At 40.7% G+C, this 19541-nt stretch overlaps 1 protein-coding gene across 8 annotated transcripts in view; it reads right to left on the minus strand.

The window, feature by feature from the left end:
• Positions 1-5143: 5143 nt before the first annotated feature.
• Positions 5144-19541, minus strand: part of BIRC6 (baculoviral IAP repeat containing 6) — a 258422-nt gene continuing 244024 nt past the window's right edge. For all 8 annotated transcript variants that reach the window (XM_030800387.1, XM_030800383.1, XM_030800386.1 and 5 more), the window contains 4 exons: positions 19254-19331; positions 16531-16719; positions 12151-12285; positions 5144-6301 (listed from right to left, as the gene is read on the minus strand). In XM_030800387.1, the coding sequence (XP_030656247.1) occupies positions 6122-6301; positions 12151-12285; positions 16531-16719; positions 19254-19331 (582 nt within the window). In that variant the 3' untranslated portion in view covers positions 5144-6121. The remainder of the gene's footprint in view (positions 6302-12150; positions 12286-16530; positions 16720-19253; positions 19332-19541) is intronic.

Genomic DNA, 19541 nt, shown 5'->3' on the forward strand with positions numbered 1-19541 from the left:
GGCCGAGGCAGGCAGATCACGAGGTCAGGAGATGGAGACCATCCTGGCTAACATGGTGAAACCCCGCCTCTATTAAAAATACAAAAAAGTAGCCGGGTGCGGTGGTGGGCGCCTGTAGTCCCAGCTACTTGGGAGGCCGAGGCAGAAGAATGGCGTGAACCTGGGAGGTGGAGCTTGCAGTGAGCCGAGATCCCACCACTGCATTCCAGCCTAGGCGACAGAGCACGACTGTCAAAAAAAAAAAAAAAGAAAGAAAAGAAAAATAGAAGATGGGGTGAGGTGGAGGTCACCTGCTAGAAGCAAGGGCAGGCTGATTGAAGGGAGGGGTAGTTGGTATGCTTCCGTATCTCCACAGTGTGATGCTTTTTCCCTAGCAGTTGGCAAATTGAGACCAACTGATCATGAGATTATCAAGTACTAAACATAGGGTCTAGGACATAAATACCCAAAAATGTTAGCAATTATTAGCTAAGTATTAGGGGTTCCTCTTTTGAGGCAGACGAGGATATAGTTTTCTCACTGTGAAATCAGAAGCCAGATGATTGAAGAGTATAAGCTTTTCCTAGAGCTGCATGAAGTCTTCTCAGGGATCTGTTCTTCCTTGGTTCACAATCCAAGGTGATCACTTCGGCTCAGAGACTGAAATTGGTGATAACTGGAAGACTCCCAAAATACAATTGAAATGATGAATATTATTTATTTATTTCATTAGACTGACAGCTTCCTGGGGGTAGGGTCAGACTCTGATATGACATTTTATCCCAAGAATCCAGCACATTGCAGAGCAGGTACAAGTGCTCAGAACAAGTTAAGGCACTATCTTTCCTTGGTAAAGAGGCATTTACAAATCACACCTAAGGGTAGGTGAGCTTCAGGCCTTTCTGAGCTCTCCCTTGCTAAACTCCTTTGGGAGATTAACTTTGCCCTTTGGGTCAAAGGAAGTATTTGCCTTGCTTCAGGAAGTAACTGCTACCTTTGGGGTACGGAGACAACCGGGGGAAGATTTTTTTTTTTAACCAAACTACCATATCAGTGATTTGGGCTTGAAAAGTATTTTTTCTCATTTGTGAATTTATATCAAAAAATTCTGACAAAGTCTTATAAAAAGAGAAAAAAAAAAAACCCAACAGGACAAATATTTGAAAATTGGCCAGGCTTGGGAAATCTCATACTTATCTGGCAAGAAGGGCAATAACAAAAATAGCAGCTCCCAGAAAGGGGGCACAGACAGGTTAAAGGAGCTCTAGCTGGTTTCTCTAAAGATGAGAAAAGCTCCAGAGATGGAAGGCACTCTATGGCTCCATTTGCTGACTTTGCAGACAGCAAGGTGAAAAAGGGAAGGAATAAACCAAAGAACAAAACCTATAGAAAGGCTGGGGGAAAGCAACAGCAAGGAACAGAAGTGGTAAGAATAAGAACGAGGGAAATGCATGTCTACCTTGTGACCCAGAGGAGTACAGGGAGGTGGGGAGGAGCAGTATCCTGGGGACCCCAGCAGGCAGAAGTGTCTAACCTGAGGCCGTAGGTCTCCCAGCGGCCCAGGGCGGCCTGCAGCTGACATGATTGGACTGGGTATTCTCTCCCTGGAGAAGTGAGACGTGAATAAAACTGAAAACAATTAAAATGGTGGTGGGCTGCAGTCTCTTCCTGCATAGGAAAACAGCTGGTGCAACCTGAAGAGGGACACACATGAAGGAAGCAATGGAAAGCAGACTTTTGGTGACGCTCATGGGAGCACTACGAGATCACATCCAGGAACTAAGGGAGAAAGAAGGCCAGAGAATGCCTCTTCTATACAGGAAATGTATAGGCTCACAGGGTTCATGTCAGCCCCTTTAGAGCTTGAAGCATCAGGAGGCTAGAAGCTGAGAGAAAGGAGGCTTGGATGGCTGCTAGAAACCGGGCAGAGTTTGAAGAGGAAAGAGAAAGCAGGATGGAGCTTCCTTTCAACATGGCTTGTATCTTCCATCCACATGTGGACTCTGGCTTGTCACCACCATACCTGCCTCTGCAGGGTGGGAGATGGGAAGCAGCTCAAGCCTGTTGCAATTCAGTTGCAGCCAAGCCTATAACAATACCAAAAATCAATCTCAGTAAGAAAATATATAGCCTTTTTTTGTCTTTGCATAGGGAATAACTTCACAAGAATAAAATGCAATTAAAATCAGAAAGGAACAGAGCAATAGATGACTTCACGATTTAAATTGTTTTTTTTTTTTTTTTGAGATGGAGTCTCGCTCTGTCACCAGGCTGGAGAGTGCAGTGATGCGATCTGGGCTTACTGCAACCTCTGCCTCCTGGGTTCAAGCAAATCTCCTGCCTCAGCCTCCCAAGTAGCTGGGACTACAGGCATGTGCCACCACGCCCAGCTAATTTTTGTGTTTTTAGTAGAGATGGGGTTTCACCACGTTGGCCAGGATGGTATCGATCTCTTGACCTCGTGATCCACCCGCCTCAGCCTCCCAAAGTGCTGGGATTATAGGAGTGAGCCATCACACCCGGCCCCACAATTTAAAACTTCTATGAGAAAAATTAAACAAAAATTAAAATGCCATCTGGACAAATACATAGAAGTTTGACAAAAACTAATATTCTACTATAAGTAGCTGATACATATTAAAAGACTCTAAGAAAATACACAAAATAGGGAAAAGGTATAAACTGGTAACTGACAAAATTAGAAATTCAAATGGGTAATATAAACAATGTTCAATGCAGATTAAAACATGTTTGATGATAATACAAATATCAGATCAAAAAATTATAATCTCCAATGCTGGCCAACGCATGGCAACACTAAATGATGTTCCAAGTGTGAATCAGTACCTCTCAGGAAAGCGGTCATTATATGTCAAAACCTTTGACCTAGGAATTCTACTTCTAGGATTTATCATAAGAAAATAAAGATAAGACCATGCTCATCACAGCATTAGTTATAATCAGAAAAGCAGAGACAAAAGCAATTCCAAACTGTCCAACAGTAAGAGATGGGTTAAGAACATCCATTAATTTTCTTTTTAAGACAGGGTCTTGCTGTTGCCCACAGTGGAGTGCAGTCATGTGATCTAGGCTCACTACGGCCTCTATGTCCTGGGCTCAAGCAATCCTCCCACCTCAGCCTCCAGAGTAGCTGAGACCACAAGCATGTGCCGCCATGCCCAGCTAATTTTGCTATTTTTTGTAGAGACAGGGTTTTGCCATGTTGCCCAGCATGGTCTCAAACTCCTGAGTTCAAGCAATCCTTCTGCCTCGGCCTCCCGAAATGCTGAGATTACAGGTGTGGGCCATCATGCCCAGCCTACAGTACATTTTACATTTGTCTGACTTTGGAGATTTTTGTCTTAATGCTAGGAAAGTATTTAAGCAGTTTTACTTTTTGTTTTTTTACTTTTCATTAAGATAAAAACTTTATATAGTTAAAAGTTTCACAAATAGACCAATTCACTTTACTGATTTTCACATCTCTTCAAGTTCTCTGTATGTGCTCTTGGACCCAAATCATTTATGTCTGTTAGGCTTTGCTCCATCCTTCCCCAAGGACTTCTCCCCTGGCTCCCCAGCCTGAAAACATGCTGAAGTTATTCTCATAACAAAATATACGTATTTCCCAAAGTCCTGTCAATTGTCTCTTAATCTCCACAGTTTATGTGCCCTAGTTTGTGACCTATTGCTTGGATGTGAGCAGGCTTTTAATTGATCTTGCTTCCCAACAGCTTGCAGAATGATCTTCCTGAAATAGACTAATCAGGTTGCTTCCTTAGAGCTACTTGTGAGCTCTCCTTCACCTACAGAAAGTCAAAGCTCCTTAACAGAGCAAGCAAAGGCCTGGGATGAACTGACCCCTCCTCTCTTTCCAAAACCACTGCCTCCCATCCCATTTGACTATCCTCACTTTGCCTGTTAAAAATCCAGTAACATCTAATATAGTGCCATCAACCTGAGCTCTCCTTTTGCTCTCCTGTGTCTGGATTATCTTGTTTCTGCCTGGCTTTATTTATCCTCATCCTTCAAGACTCAGTCTGCACTTAGGAAGCTTTTCCAGACCATTATCACCTCAGTGCCCACCCAACGTTTTGCCTGAGATAAGGATTCTCCTCTGTGCTCCCAATATCACCCTGTAAATAACTCTACCAGAGAACTTGCCAGATGGCACTGACATGTTTTCACGTCTGTCATTGACTCCTCAAGCGCAGGAACTTGCAACTAGTAAAATATGAGTGCTCAAATGTTTGTTGACATAAAGTCTGGATCTCAAATGTAATGTTTTAATGTAATTGGTTCCAATATAGGTGTTTAGACTTTGGCTTTTAAAAAATATGAACTGGACCTTATAGTACTGGTATTGCTACTTTCACTTTACATGGAAGACAGACAATGCATTTGATACAGCTTTTATCATCCAGCACTCACAGTCCAAAAACAAAAACAACAAAAAATAGCCTAGAGGATTAATGACTGTTCTTTATTATTGCTGATAATTTTATACTTAGATTTTAGCTGGCATGTCTGTGGGTGACATAATTTTTTTCTTCTTGTAAACTACCACTATTTTGTCATTCTCGGTGTAGCTCACTACCCACCAGACCTAACACTATGTGTTTTAGAATCTTTGATTTCCTGTCCAAATACTATTCATTTCTCCTTTTTCCACGCTGAAGGAGCTTTATACTTTGTACATAAGAGAGTATCATTTCCCCAAGATCCCCTTTTTCATCAGAGAGCAATTCGCCTTTCAGAATACAGCTTCTCCTGGTCAGCTCCAGATTCCGGCGTCAGCTCCAGTTCCTGCCTCAGCCTCCTGAGTAGCTGGGATTACAGGAACCTACCACCATGCCTGGCTAATTTTTGTATTTTTATAGAGACATGATTTCACCACATTGGCCAGGCTTGTCTCGAACTCCTGACCTCAGGAGATCCGCCTGCCTTGGCCTCCCAAAGTGCTGGGATTACAGGTGTGAGCCACTGTGCACAGCCGCCGCTTTTATTTATAAAAATACTGTCAAAGAATCACCTTAGCCTTTCCCCTGCGGCAACTGGTCTTGGAAAAACATGCTTTGTTTTCCCATGCTTAAGTCTTGAAAGTGTTCAATTCTTTATAGAAATAGCATTTCACACCATGGCAAAGGGGTTTAGAAACAAGACATACTAATTCACCTAAGTCTTTATTTATTTGGCTCTAGGAAGAATTTGCATGAAAATGAGCCTGTATGGCAGGTACAGAATGTACTGTAACAGCACCAGAGAGGTACATCCTCTCTCCTCTACAGAGCCTCAATGTTTAATACATACATGTGACTTTAGTCATAAAACCACATAGTCCAGGAAAAAAGGAGCCCTTTAGAAAAAAAAAAATCAGCTTAGAATGACTTTCAAATTGACCATTCCTTTTCAAATACTTAAATTCAAATAACAGATACATTCAGAGGCCCAAATGTTGGCATAGAATAAAATCATGTTCATTTATTTTTTTCTGCATCTTAGAATTAGAAGGCATAAAATTAAATATGTTGAATGTAATAAATTCATCCATACAAGTGCAAGTCTCCAGATATAATGCATTTTATGGCAGATTTATTATTTTAAAAATGTACCAGTAAATCAAAAAAGAGGGAGTATGTCCATTTAACTTTTATTGAAGTGTATGTAGGAGGTCTTCAGAAATCAAATGTGAGCATGAAGATATGGCCAAACATAAAATCTATCAAATTCAGTGAAAAGTTGCTGACTTTAAATAGTAGTTGTAAGAATGACCAATATATATTCTTTGTTAACAACCCCTCACTCTACAGTAAAAAAAAAAAATAAAATAAACATTCAGTAAACATTCTTTCCTAAGGTAGTTTCCCTTATATAGCAGTGATTTATCCATTTCTTTGTATACACAAATTTGTTGAACATACCAATCAGTGGTTCTCACAATTGAAAAATAAAAGCACAAAAAAGTTTACACTCCTGTACAGGTAAATAAAAGATCACCTTGAATTAAACTGGATCTCCTTAAGGGCATAGTATAGTTTCAGTTTCATTACCTATTACATAATTAGTTTCTTACATACAAATATTGACATATTTGGCTTGTGCTTCGAAGCCTTTGTATCTATGAAGTCCACGTCAATGCAGCTCAGAACTGGAAGTCACTGGGGAGTTCTTTGCTGCTGCCGGGTTTAACCTGATCGTGCATTAGAGTCTCCTCAGCACCTGTTGTGGCTCTGCACACCTCTGAGGCATCGTCAGTGTCAGGATCCAAGCCTTCAGGGCAGGGAAGTTTTAGCAGCTCTTCACGGAGCTGAGCAGTGTGACGCTATGCAGGAGAAAAGGACTAATGTTAGAACTGTAAACCCTCTAGCACAACATCATTTGAGGCAGGAACTGAATTTTAACAAAACCCAAAGCATTAAGCCTACAAATATTTACGGAGCCCCTCCTTGTGCAAGCTACTGTTACAGGCACTTAATATAGTAGGTAGTAAGCAAAACTGACAAGAATCCTTAACCTCCAAGTAACCGACGTTGCTGAAAAGACCTCAGTAACCTACCAGTAGATCCTACCCATGCTCCCAAGCTGTCACAGAAACAGCATTACTGACAACTTCTAAGGACATTATTAGATACATATACTCTTTTTTTTTTGAGATGGAGTCTCGCTCTGTTGCCCAGGCTGGAATGCAGTGGCGCGATCTCAGCTCATTGCAACCTCCGCATCCCGGGTTCAAGTGATTCTTCTGCCTCAGCCTTCCGAATAGCTGGGACTACAGGTGTGTGCCACCATGACCAGCTAATTTTTTTGTATTTTTAGTAGAGATGGGGTTTCACTATGTTGGCCAGGCTGGTCTCGATCTCTTGACCTTGTCATCCACCTGCCCCGGCCTCCCAAAGTGCTGGGATTACAGGCATGAGCCAATGCACCCGGCCTACATACATATATTATTTTATTTTGTTTTAAGATAGCTTTGCTTTGTCATCCAGGCTGGAGAGCAGCGGCACAATCACAGCTCATGCAGCCTCAACCTCCTGGGCTTAAGCAATCCTCCCACCTCAGCCTCCCAAGTAGTTGGGACTACAGGAATGAAGCACCATGCCTAGCTAATTTTTTATACAGATGGGGTTTCGCCATTTTGCCCAAGCTGGTCTCAAACTGCTGGTCTCAAGCAATCCACCTGCCTTGGCCTCCCAAAGAGCTGGGATTGCAGGTGTGAGCCACTGTGCCCAGCCTATACACTCTTTCAAATTAAACACCGTAATCCCTTGATTTGTCATACATGCTGACTCTGGCTAAATGTTTTTGAGAGAAAGACAAGTCCATAAATTAAAATAAATCCACTGATACTTTAGCAAATGAAGAAAATATTTATTAGGTAGTAGGCTGTATATAAAATGTCTGCAAATGTTCACACTAATTTTCCCACTTAATGCTCAGAATAAACCTTAGAAATAATTGTATCATTAGAATTTTTTTTTTTTTTTTTTTTGAGACAAGGTCTCACTGTGTCACCCAGGCTAGAGTGCAGAGGCACAATCTCAGCTCACTGCAAACTCCACCTCCCAGACGCAAGCAATTCTCGTGCCTCAGCCTCCCGAGCAACTGCTATTACAGGTATGCACCACCATGCCCAGCTAATTTTTTTGTGTTTTTGGTAGAGACAGGGTTTTGCCTTCTTGGCCAGGCTGGTCTCGAACTCCTAATCTCAAGCAATCCGCCTGCCTCGGACTCCCAAAATGCTGGGATTACAGCTGTGAACCACTGCACCCCGCCTATCATTAGAACTTTTTAAAAAATTAAGTTAAAAAGAAGATCTATAGAGATTAAATAAACTTTGCTTTGCTCTATATTGCAATTTACAGAAGGATATAGGCATGTTAATTGGGAGTGGCTGGTTGTCTACACATGCAAAGATTTGGTTCATAATTTTCTGGTGAGAGAGAAATGACCTTAAATAATCACACCAAAGGCTTTTAAAATTGTGTCGGCCAGGCCTGATGGCTCACGCCTGTAATCCCAGCGCTTTCGGAGGCCATGGCGGGCAGATCATGAGGTCAAAAGATCGAGACCATCCTGGCCAACATGGTGAAACCCCAGAAAATAAAATAAAATAAAATAAAATAAAATAAAATAAAATAAATAAAATAAAATAAAATAAAAATAATGTCAACAGCTGACTTTGAAAATTAGCTAAACAACATTTATTTATAGAACAATTTTTATGTATGAGGCACTGTGTTAAATACCAACAACATAAAGGCAATGAGTAGAATAAGGATAAAATCTTTAAGCTTATGAAGTCTAAAATTCTGGCTGAAATTATGACACATAAATAGGAAAAAACAACTCTACGTTGCAGCTATTTGCAAAGTTTCATAGCACATTTAGATGCCGGTAAGTGAAAATTTCCCTAGCCTTGATTTTCACTTCCACTTGATTTTCACTTCCTTCCACTGTGGACAACAGGTGAAAACACTAACCAGGGAAGGAGAAAGAAAAATCTGGCAATCATGAGGACCCACTTAAGGTTGGGGATTGATCTAGTTTGGATATTTGTCCCTGCCCAAATCTCATGTTGAAATGTAATCCCCGTGTTGGAGGTGAGAGAAATGGGGATCATGGGGACAGTTTCTGGATTGGTGCTGTCCTGAGATAGTGAGTGAATTATCACGAGATCTGGTTGTTGTAAAGTGTGGCACCTCCCACACCCCTACTCCTTCTTGATTCCGCTTCATCTTCCACCATGAGTATAAGGTCCTTGAGGCCTCTACAGAAGCAGAGTAAATGCCAGCTCCATGCTTCCTGTACCGCCTACAGAACCATGGGCCCATTGAATGTCTTTTTGTTATAAATTACCCAGTCTCAAAGATTTCTTTATAGCAATGCAAGAACAGTCTAATACAGGGATACTATGATTTTATTGTGGAGTCAAGCTAAACAACTACATACTTTTCATTTATTTTTTAAGACAGAATTTTACACTCTTGTTGCCCAGGCTGGAGAGCAATGGCGCAATCTCAGCTCACTGCAACCTCCACCTCCCGGGTTCAGGCGATTTTCCTGCCTCAGCCTCCCCAGCAGCTGGGACTACAGACATAAGCCACCACACTTGACTAATTTTTGTATTTTTTTAAATAGACTTGGGGTTTCACCATATTGGCCAGGCTGGTCTTGAACTCCTGACCACAACTGATCTGCCTGCCTTGGCCTCCCAAAGTATTGGGATTATAGGCATGAATCACTGTGCCTGGACAACTATGTATTTTTCTTGTGTAGCACTCAACAGCAAATGTATAGTTAAAATGATATAAATTTGAATTAATTCAGAGATGGAAAATTCCAGGTGACAGTGACACTGAAGAAATAAAGGAATGTGGATATGAGCAAGACACTGAATGAAAAGAAGCTGGACTTGAGCCAGTTTTGTGTAAGTGAAAAACATATCTAAATACATATTTGGGGAAGATCAGCCTGGTAATGCAATAAAGAAGGAACTGAAACGAGGAGAACCTGGTACAAGGAAGCTGGACAAACAGACAAAGCTGTGGGAACTCAACAGAAATCATGGGGTGGGGAGAGGACAGTCCCCTCATGAGGTTAACACTGACAGGACCTAGTACTGACCAGGGGTGCTGGATGAAGGATGAGACACATAATACTTGAAGATTCTAAGACAGAGAAAAATGGTTTAAAATCAAGTAAAATTAAGTAAATAGAAAACTAGAAAACTTGATTTGAAGAAAATCTCCTTTAAGGAGATGATGACAGGGCATCTACATAAAAAATGTCAGTAATACAATTCAAGAGAAAGCTAACAGCTGACAACAGTTTGAAGTGTCACTTTTAGAGAGTAAATGAACAAAGTCAGGGTTACAGATACAATGAAGGAAAAACTGAAAGAAAAAAATAGTTCTGAAGGCCAGAAAGTAAGCCTTCAGGTAAACAATCGCTCAGGAAAAAGAGAAAAAGGAAAACACACTGAAAGAATTAAGAAGAGTGTAAGCAGAAAAGCCAAGATAGTCTACAGATGAAAAGTATAGTACAAAAGACAAACATTAGACAAATGTTATGAGTGTTTTAAAAGGTAGGCACAGAGAGTTAGAAATGCTTATACTGAAATGATCTAAGTCTATCAGTGGGGCAGGGCGTGGTGGCTCACTTGAGGTCAGGAGTGCGAGACCAGCCTGGCCAACATGGTGAAACTCTGTCTCTACTAAAAATGCAAAAATTAGCTGGGCATGATGGCAGGTGACTGTAATCCCAGCTACTCAGGAGGCTGAGGCAGGAGAATAGCTTGAACCCAGGAGGTGAAGGGTGCAGTGAGCCGAGATCAAGCCACTGCACTCCAGGCTGAGCAACAGAGCAAGATTATATCTAAAAAAAATAAATAAAATAAATAATGAAAATAAAAATACAAAAATTATCTGGGTCTGGTGGCAGATGCCTGTAATCCCAGCTATTCAGGAGGCCGAGGCAGATGAATCGCTTGAACAAGGGAGGCGGAAGATGCAGTGAGCCAAGGTCACGCCTGAGTGGCAGAGAGACAGTGTCTCAAAAACAAACAAACAAACCAGTCAAGGCAGGGTTCCATGAAGTGAAACTTAAGCTGAAATATGAATGGAGGTGAGCAAGCAGAAGAGCTGAAAAGTAGAGGAAAATGGAAACCATGTGTAAAGGCCTGGAGGAGGGAGAGCAGATGAAGTGAATGGAGAAGTGAGCCAGGGTCACTGGCTTTGAGAACTGGAGAGATAGTAACTTTGGTAAAATAGAAGTCAAACTGCATAAGTTGATTACTGAGACAAAGGTTAAAAAATGGAGGCAAGAAGTGTCAACTGCTACAGTCTGACGGTGAAAGAAGACAATCTGTTTCATAATAATAGGGGCAAAATAGAACTAGCTTAGGGAAATTTTCTGCAAGTGTTTTTCTCTCTTTTTCAAAACATTTTTATAGTGAAAAAATTCAAACATCAAGTGGGCAGAAGAGTACAATGAAGTCCTATGAATCTACCACACAACTTCAACCATTATCAACTCATGGCCTGTCTTCTTTCATCTATATTCCCACACTTTCCCCTTGTCATTTTATTTTGAAGTAAATCCCAGACATCATACACTTTGTCATTCACAAATATTTCTGTACTTGTCCTGAAAAGATAGGAATCTTTTTAAAAATCACACCTAAAAAACTAACAAATCCTTATCATCAACTAGTTGTTTGAAGTGAAGACAGCTTTAAAGTTAGAAGATAACAAGCCAGTAGAAATGGAAAAACCTGAAGATAGAGAAAGGGAGTATATTGGTGGAGGATGAAATGAGTAAAGACATTCAGATGCAGGAAAAAAGGAAGGCTGTTACAAAGAAAGATCTCCGTGGGTAGACACAAAATCTTCCAAACCAATTACATTTCACATTTCCATTCTATGAACGTCCAAACTGAAAACAACTGCTTGTCTCCCCTAACACAGCCACTGCCACCATCAGCTGAGGGAGAATCTGCAACTCACATCTCCCTCATCACTCCAAGTAATCAAATTCTGGAAGGCAGGAGGCGTAGGGAAAGACTAATGGAATAAAAGAAGTCCTTCAAGTCTGGCACGGTTGCACATGCCTATAATCCCAGCGATTTGGGTGGCTGAGGTGGGAGGATCACTTAAGCCTAGCCTAGGAAATAGGGTGAGACCCCATCTCTACAAAATTGAAAATAAAAAAATTTAGCTGGGCACTGTGGCAGCTGCCTGTAGTCCTAGCTACATGGGAAGCTGAGGTGGGAGGACTGCTTGAGCCCAGGAGTTCAAGGTTACACAGAGTCATGATGCCACCAGTGCACTCCAGGCTGGGACAACAGAGTGAAATCCAGTCTCAAAAGAAAAAAAGAAAAAGGAAAAGGCATTCATGGAGCACATCTTATCATCATTATCTTCAAGGAACTTTACAAAACTCTGTTGACTCAGTCCTTGGACCCACTTTTTATTTTAGGAACTGCCAATCTACTAGCAAAAAAAAATGTATCTTTTCTATAGACTTCTGAGTAACAATTTATTCCTCTGAACTGAAAATATATTATTATGTTTCTTTAATTCTCTCCCTCCCATTATCTTCTGGTAGGCATGGTTCTGTCAATAATTACACACTCTTAAGGCAACAGGGCTCCTGTTAGAAAGGCTTACTCACCTTGAGAGCTGCTGCATGATGAGACATAGTCCTGCCTACCCGCTTATCACTGCTGTACTGCTGGATATCTGCAATCCACTCCTCACATTGGGCCATTATCTCAACTCTTTTCAAGTAAAAATGTTTGTGTATTACCTTGAGAAAAAGTAAACAGGAGAACAAGCAGTGTTTACAGTCAAATTTAAAAGATAGAGTAAATGGCATTACAAAGAAGTAAAATGTATTATAAATATATTTAAATAATTTATACTATAAATACATTTAAATTAATATTTAGATTATTACAAATACATTTAAAGAAACAAATATACAGACATTGCAATGCTTTTCTATCCATAAAACTCAATTTGGGAGGCTGAGGCAGGAGAATGGCGTGAACCCGGGAGGCAGAGCTTGCAGTGAGCCAAGGTCGTGCCACTGCACTCCAGCCTGGGTGAAAGAGCGAGACTCCGACTCAAAAAAAAAAAAAAAAAAAAGGCAATTTAATCAACTCTACAATATTAGCAGGGAAAAATCAAGCTCATGATTTGATATGATGTGTTGAAACACATATATATGAAATTTATGGCCTGGTGTGGTGGCTCACACCTGTAATCCCAGCATTTTGGGAGATTGAGGCAGGCAAATCACAAGGTCAGGAGTTCAAGACCAGCCTGGCCAATATGGTGAAACTAAAAATACAAAAATTAGCTGGGCATGGTGGCGGGCACCTGTAGTGCCAGCTACTTGGGAGGCTGAGGCAGGAGAATTGCTTGAACCCAGGAGGCGGAGGTTGCAGTGAACTGAGATACCACCAGTGCACTCCAGCCTGGGCGACAAAGCAAGACTCCTTCAAAAAGAAAAGAAAAGAAGAGAGGAGGGGAGGGGAGGGGAGGGGAGAGGAGGGGAGGGGAGAGGAGGGGAGGGGAAGGGAGAGGAGGGGAGGGGAGGGGAGAGGAGGGGAGGGGAAAAAAGAGAAAAGAAATTTATAGCAGAAATGAGTGTACAACTGTGGTCAGACACTTGGAAAATTAATCCTGTCCAGAGACCACAAGACACATATGATAGAATATATTCAGAAGGCAAATGCTAATAAATAAGTAACCAGGAGAAAAGATTTAAAAAGTATTGACAACAGAGAAATTTCTGCCTTTAAAAGATAATTCAAAGAACACCTAGATAAGTATCTTCTAAATGCCAAAGGCATTCACACAGAAATCCCCAGAAATGGATCCTCCAGAAATGGCACTATTCTTTTTTTTTTTTTGAGATGGAGTCTAGCTCTGTTGCCCAGGCTGGAGTGCAGTGGCGCAATCTCAGCTCACTGCAAGCTCCGCCTCCCGGGTTCACGCCATTCTCCTGCCTCAGCCTCTCCGAGTAGCTGGGACTACAGGTGCCCGCCACCAGGCCCGGCTAATTTTTTGTATTTTTAGTAGAGACGGGGTTTCACCGTGGTCTCGATCTCTTGACCTTGTGATCCGCCCGCCTCGGCCTCCCAAAGTGCTGGGATTACAAGCGTGAGCCTGAAATGGCACTATTCTTACTTGCTTAATTTTATTCTTACTTCTTAATTTTATCTTCTGTTTAATTTATAGATAGGATTTTATTTTAGGATGTTAAATTTCCTTATTACTACTGTGGTTTACATTTGCAATTTTTAAATTTTATCTTGAATTCTATCTTTGAAAAACTGAGTAAAATTTCTACCAACATATAGTAGTAAGAGTCTATTTCTGACAAATTTAAATTAGAAAACAATTATCAATTTGGAAACATTGCTCTGTATTCTGGTTGAGCATTGCCCAGGGAGCATGTCTGCCCTAAAGAACAGACAATCAAACCTACAAAGGGAAAGTCACTAGAAAGCTCTGAGAATGGATGTCCAACACTAATACGATCCCACCACATTTAATAGTTATTGGGTTTGAAGCCTCTGGGATACAGAAGTAAGTGTGACACAGCTTTAAATGAAGAACGATGATAGCAACAGAATCAGATGGGAGGTGAGTGTACCAGAAAAATATATTTTAAAGAACAACAATAAACAAAAGCAAAAAGCCCAGGGCATTCAAAGAGTAGTGAGTGGCATTTGATTAGGAAAACTGGGAAAGCATACATGGCCAAGGAGTGGCCCCTTTAATGCAAGCTAGGTTCTAAAGAATGAGAAAGATGATTGTCTCAAATTATACATATTTGCTTTTTGTAAAAGTCATCCCCTTCTCTGAGTTCCCTGTGTTTATTCTTCCTGAAAAAAATGATATGCATAAAACAAATTACTTTTTTTTTTTTTTTTTGAGACAAAGTCTCGCCGTGCTGCCCAGGCTAGAGTGCTGTGGTGCAATCTTTGCAAAAGTAAAGTATCCAACTTTGTCATTCAAAGGACACTGGAATATAAATTTACTCAGTAACAGCAAAAGCCAAAGAAAAAGAAATATTCATCAGTGCTATCTGATGAAGGAGGTGGTTTCATAGTATTCATGCAGAACATCTGCATAGTTATATTAAAGATCAATTTTATGTCAGGTAAATATACCATTTTTTCCTCTAAAATGTTACCTTTCCAGCACAATTTAAGAAATTAATGATCAAGTGAAACAATTTTAAGACAGAAAAATGTTTCTGGACACAATCACAGCAAGTTATGATGCTAATGTAATTTGATATGGCAGGTGAAAAGTATAATTGTATTTAGGCATACTATGGAGAGACAACTAATCATAGGCAAAGAGCTACACACACGCACACACACACACACAGCCACACTTCAGGATGATGTGGAAAAAACCACTTCAGTGTATTAATACAGGTTTTGGAAACTCATATCATCCAATTTTTTTTCCTAAAGAAAAGGAAATGTGGCCAGGTGCAGTGGCTCACGCCTGTAATTCCAACACTCTGGAAGGCGGAGGCGGGCGGATCACCTGAGGTCAGGCATTCGAGACCAGCCTGGCCAACATGGTGAAAACTGGTCTCTACTAAAAAATACAAAAAAAATTGGCCAGTTGTGGTGGTATGCGCATACAGTCCCAGCTACTCGGGAGGCTGAGGCACGAGAATCACTTGAACCGGGGAGGCGGAGGGTGCAGTAAGCGAAGATTCCGCCACTGTATTTCAGCATGGGCAACAGAGCCAAGTCCTGTCTCAAAAAAATAAAAAAAAGAAATGGCATTCTCCTTATATACACACATTAGAATAAGGGCAAAATTTCTATTTGCAAGACAAATTTAGAAACCATCTTCAATTAAAAAAAGGTTCTATGAGAAATATTTCAGAAACATATTTAGAGAGTTTGCTAGTAGAATGGTAACTAATAAAAATAAAGAATAGGCCGGGGCGGTGGCTCACGCTTGTAATCCCAGCACTTTGGGAGGCCAAGGCAGGTGGATCACCTGAGGTCAGGAGTTCGAGATCAGCCTGGCCAACATGGTGAAACCCCATCTCTACCAAAAATACAAAAAAATTAGCCAAGCGTGGTGTCACATGCCTGTAATCCCAGCTACTTGGGAGGCTGAGGCAGGAGTATCACTTGAACTTGGGAGGTGGAGGTTGCAGTGAGCCAAGATCATGCCATTGCACTCCAGCCTGGGCAACGAGAACGAAACGGGATGGGACAGGTGGAAAGGAAAGGAGAGCAGAGGGAGAGGAGCGGAAAAGGAAAGGAAAAGGAAAGGAAAAGAAAAAACTTCTCAAAAATTTAGTCAGATGTCTTTTAGAATATAGATGGTTTTATACTTCATCTGTACTATCTACTACCATTTTTTTTTTTTTTTTCCTGAGACTCGGTCACCTAGGCTGGAGTGCAGTGATGTGAACACAGCTTACTGCAGCCTCAAACTCGTGGGCTCAGGCAAACCTCCTGCCTTAGCCTACTGAGTATCTAAGACTACAGGTGCCACCATGCCCAGCTAAATTTTTAAACTTTTTGCAGAGACGGGGGTCTTGCTATATTGTCCAGACTTATTAATGATCTTTGGGATTAACTCTAAAAACCTACAGTTTCATATACTAGATAAATATAAAGGCAAATACAATACTAACAAACTATATTGTAAAATGTCTTTTTTTTTTTTTTTTTGAGATGGCATCTTGCTCTGCTGTCACCCAGGCTGGAGTGCAGTGGTGCAATCTCAGCTCTCTGCAACTTCCACCTCCCAGGTTCAACCTCACCTTCCAAGTAGCTGAGATTATAGGCGCCTGCCACCACACCTGGCTAATTTATCTTTTTTCTAAGTAGAAATGGGGTTTCGCCATATTGGCCAGGCTGGTCTCAAACTCCTGACCTCAAGTGATCCACCTGCCTTGACCTCCCAAAGTGCTGAGATTACAGGCATGAGCCACTGTGCCCAGCCTATATTGTAAAATGTCTTTAACAAAGTATTTCACTAATTTTATTGAACATACCTCTTTAAAACATGGTGAAGGGTTTCTGATTTGTTCTAGCATTGCCCACTTAACTGTTGCTTGTCGAATGTTTCCATCATATTCTCGAGAACTCTGTGTGCCACTGGGAGTGCCTCTAGACCGTTCGTATCCCGGTTCATTAAAATAAGGCTCAGCTACTAATATAAGGGACTGGACAGACACCAACACCTAAAGAATAAAGGAAAAGAACAGCTATGATGGGACATTTTTACCGTGGGTTAACTGATATCCTACTTTATCCACAAACACTCTTCTTTAATATGTGTTTCCACAAATTTCTATCACAATAAAATCAATGTTTATGATTATAACATTGAAATATTTCATTATAAAAGCAAAATAAAATTAGGCACAATACAGCCATAAGTAATACTTACACATCTGTTTTTACTCTTGAATTCTTGAATAGTAATAGATATGAAGACTCTATTTCCAAAAAAATGCTAAAAAAATCTTGTTTGTAAACAACTCATAGCAACATTCTGCTCAAACTGTTCTTAAGGAGCATAAAGCTAGCCATGTACTTTTTTTTTTTTTTTTTTAATAAGACTGAGTTTCACTCTTGTCACCCAGGCTGGAATGCAATGGCATGATCTTGGCTCCCTGCAACCTCCGCCTCCCAGATTCAAGCAATTCTCCTATCTCAGCCTCCCGAGTAGCTGGGATTACAGGTGCCTGCCACCACACCCGACTAATTTTTGTATTTTTAGTAGAGATGGGGTTTCATCATGTTGGCCAGGCTGGTTATGAACTCCTGACTTCAGGTGATCTGCCTGCCTCGGCCTCCCAAAGTGCTGGGATTACAGGCGTCAGCCACTGTGCCTGGCCTAGCCATGTACTCTTGACAATACTCACTTATAAAAAAACTATGCCTGAGACCATTTTAAATTTTCATTCCAAGGAAAATTAACTGCTACAGTATCACAAAAACCTGATTAGAAATTCTTATTTATTTTATTTTATTTCTTTGAGACGGAGTCTTGCTCTGTTGCCCAGGCTGCAGTGCAATGGTACAATCTTGGTTCACTGCAACCTCCGTCTCCTGGGTCCAAGTGATTCTCCTTCCTCAGCCTCTCAAGTAGCTGGGACTACAGGCATGCGTCACCAAGCCCACCTAATGTTTTTTTTTAATTTTTAGTAGAGATGGGGTTTTGCCATGTTGGCCAGGCTGGTCTCGAACTTCTGACCTCAGGTGATCCGCCCACCTTGGCCTCCCAAAGTGCTGAGATTACAGGTCTGAGCCATCATACCCGGCCAGAAATTCTGATCAACAAGATGGTCTTATGGTTCTAAGACCACTTCCAACCCACCACTTATTTACCAGAAGGCTTGTCCCAGATGTAACATATATTAAAGAGAGGTGATTTCTAGCGAATACAGTATTTCCAGTTAATATATCTATAGAAGTCAATAAAGTAACATCTGGAGGCAGAGGTTGCAGGGAGCCAAGATCATGCCATTGCATTCCAGCCTGGGTGACAAGAGTGAAACTCAGTCTTATTAAAAAAAAAAAAAAGAGTACATGGCTAGCTTTATGCTCCTTAAGAACAGTTTGAGCAGAATGTTGCTATGAGTTGTTTACAAACAAGATGTAGTGTTATTTTACTTATACCAAGCTAAAGTGTTTTCTTAGAATCTGAGTTGAAAATCAATTGGTAATTAACATAAAAACATACAGTATATATGATATATACATATATTTATATTGATGTAATAATAAATATTTATTTTTAATCCATAATGTAGGCTCACTGATTTGAGTCAATTTGTTGGTATTTTCAGAGTAAAGACTTTTATTCACAAGCCAAATTTACTGTCCCTTTCATTTTTATTTATTGATTTTTATTTTTTAGATAGAGTCTCCCTCTGTCACCCTAGAGTACAGTGCCGTGATCTAGCTAGTGGAGTCTCATCTTATGTGTAATCTAAAATCTCACGTTGGGGCATAAAACAAAAATTGAGTTTAGCCAAAACTCCCATCAAAAAAATTCCAGGCCAGGCACAGTGCCCACCGTTACCTGTGTTTCTTGATGTCTGTTCCTGAACAGATTATGAAAGCCTCTTACAGTTGTGCACTATCTAGGCCGTGTACTAGGCTAGAGTACAGTGCCGTGATCTTGGCTCACTGCAACCTCCTCCTTCCGGGTTCCAGTGATTCTCCTACCTCAGCCTCCTAGTAGCCGGGATTATAGGCACGCACCACCTCGTCCGGCTAATTGTATTTTGTATGTTTAGCAGAGATGGGGGTCTTACCACTTTGGCCAAGCTGGTCTCGAACTCCTGACCTCAAATGATCCACCCATCTCAGCCTCCCAAAGTGCTGTGCCAACACACCTGTGCCCCCTCTCCTTTTTAGCTTCATGTTAGCATCTGCACAACTGTAAGAGGCTTTCATAATCTGTTCAGGAACAGACATCAAGAAACACAGGTAACGGTGGGCACTGTGCCTGGCCTGGAATTTTTTTGATGGGAGTTTTGGCTAAACTCAATTTTTGTTTTATGCCCCAATGTGAGATTTTAGATTACACATAAGATGAGACTCCACTATGCTAACTTCTCACCTATAAGCTATTTAATATGCATTTCCTAGTAATCTATCTTTTTTTAGGTTTACTATATTTATTCTTGGTCACTAAAAATTTTTAAAAATACTACACAGTTCTTTATTTCTTAAGTGAAAATGTCAGAGAAATTTTGTTTACTTGCAAAAAGCTTGAGGTCTGAGGATTCCACTTCTCTTCTGGTCTTCCATGCCACGTGTTTAAGATGCTTAAACAAACCTGACGAAGGAAAAAAGCATAAACAGAATTGAAAAAAGAGTGCTTAAAAACAAACTGTCATAACGAGAAGTAAAAACAAAATGCTATCATGTCAAAATATCTCAGTTTTATATGTCCCCCAGACAAAACCCTAAGAGTTGTCTGTTAAAACAAACTGGCATCTTCAGATGTGATTCAAATTTGTGTGGCATTATAACTTTTTCATAATGC

This window comes from Nomascus leucogenys, chromosome 19 (assembly GCF_006542625.1).
Source record: "Nomascus leucogenys isolate Asia chromosome 19, Asia_NLE_v1, whole genome shotgun sequence".
NCBI lineage: Eukaryota > Metazoa > Chordata > Mammalia > Primates > Hylobatidae > Nomascus > Nomascus leucogenys.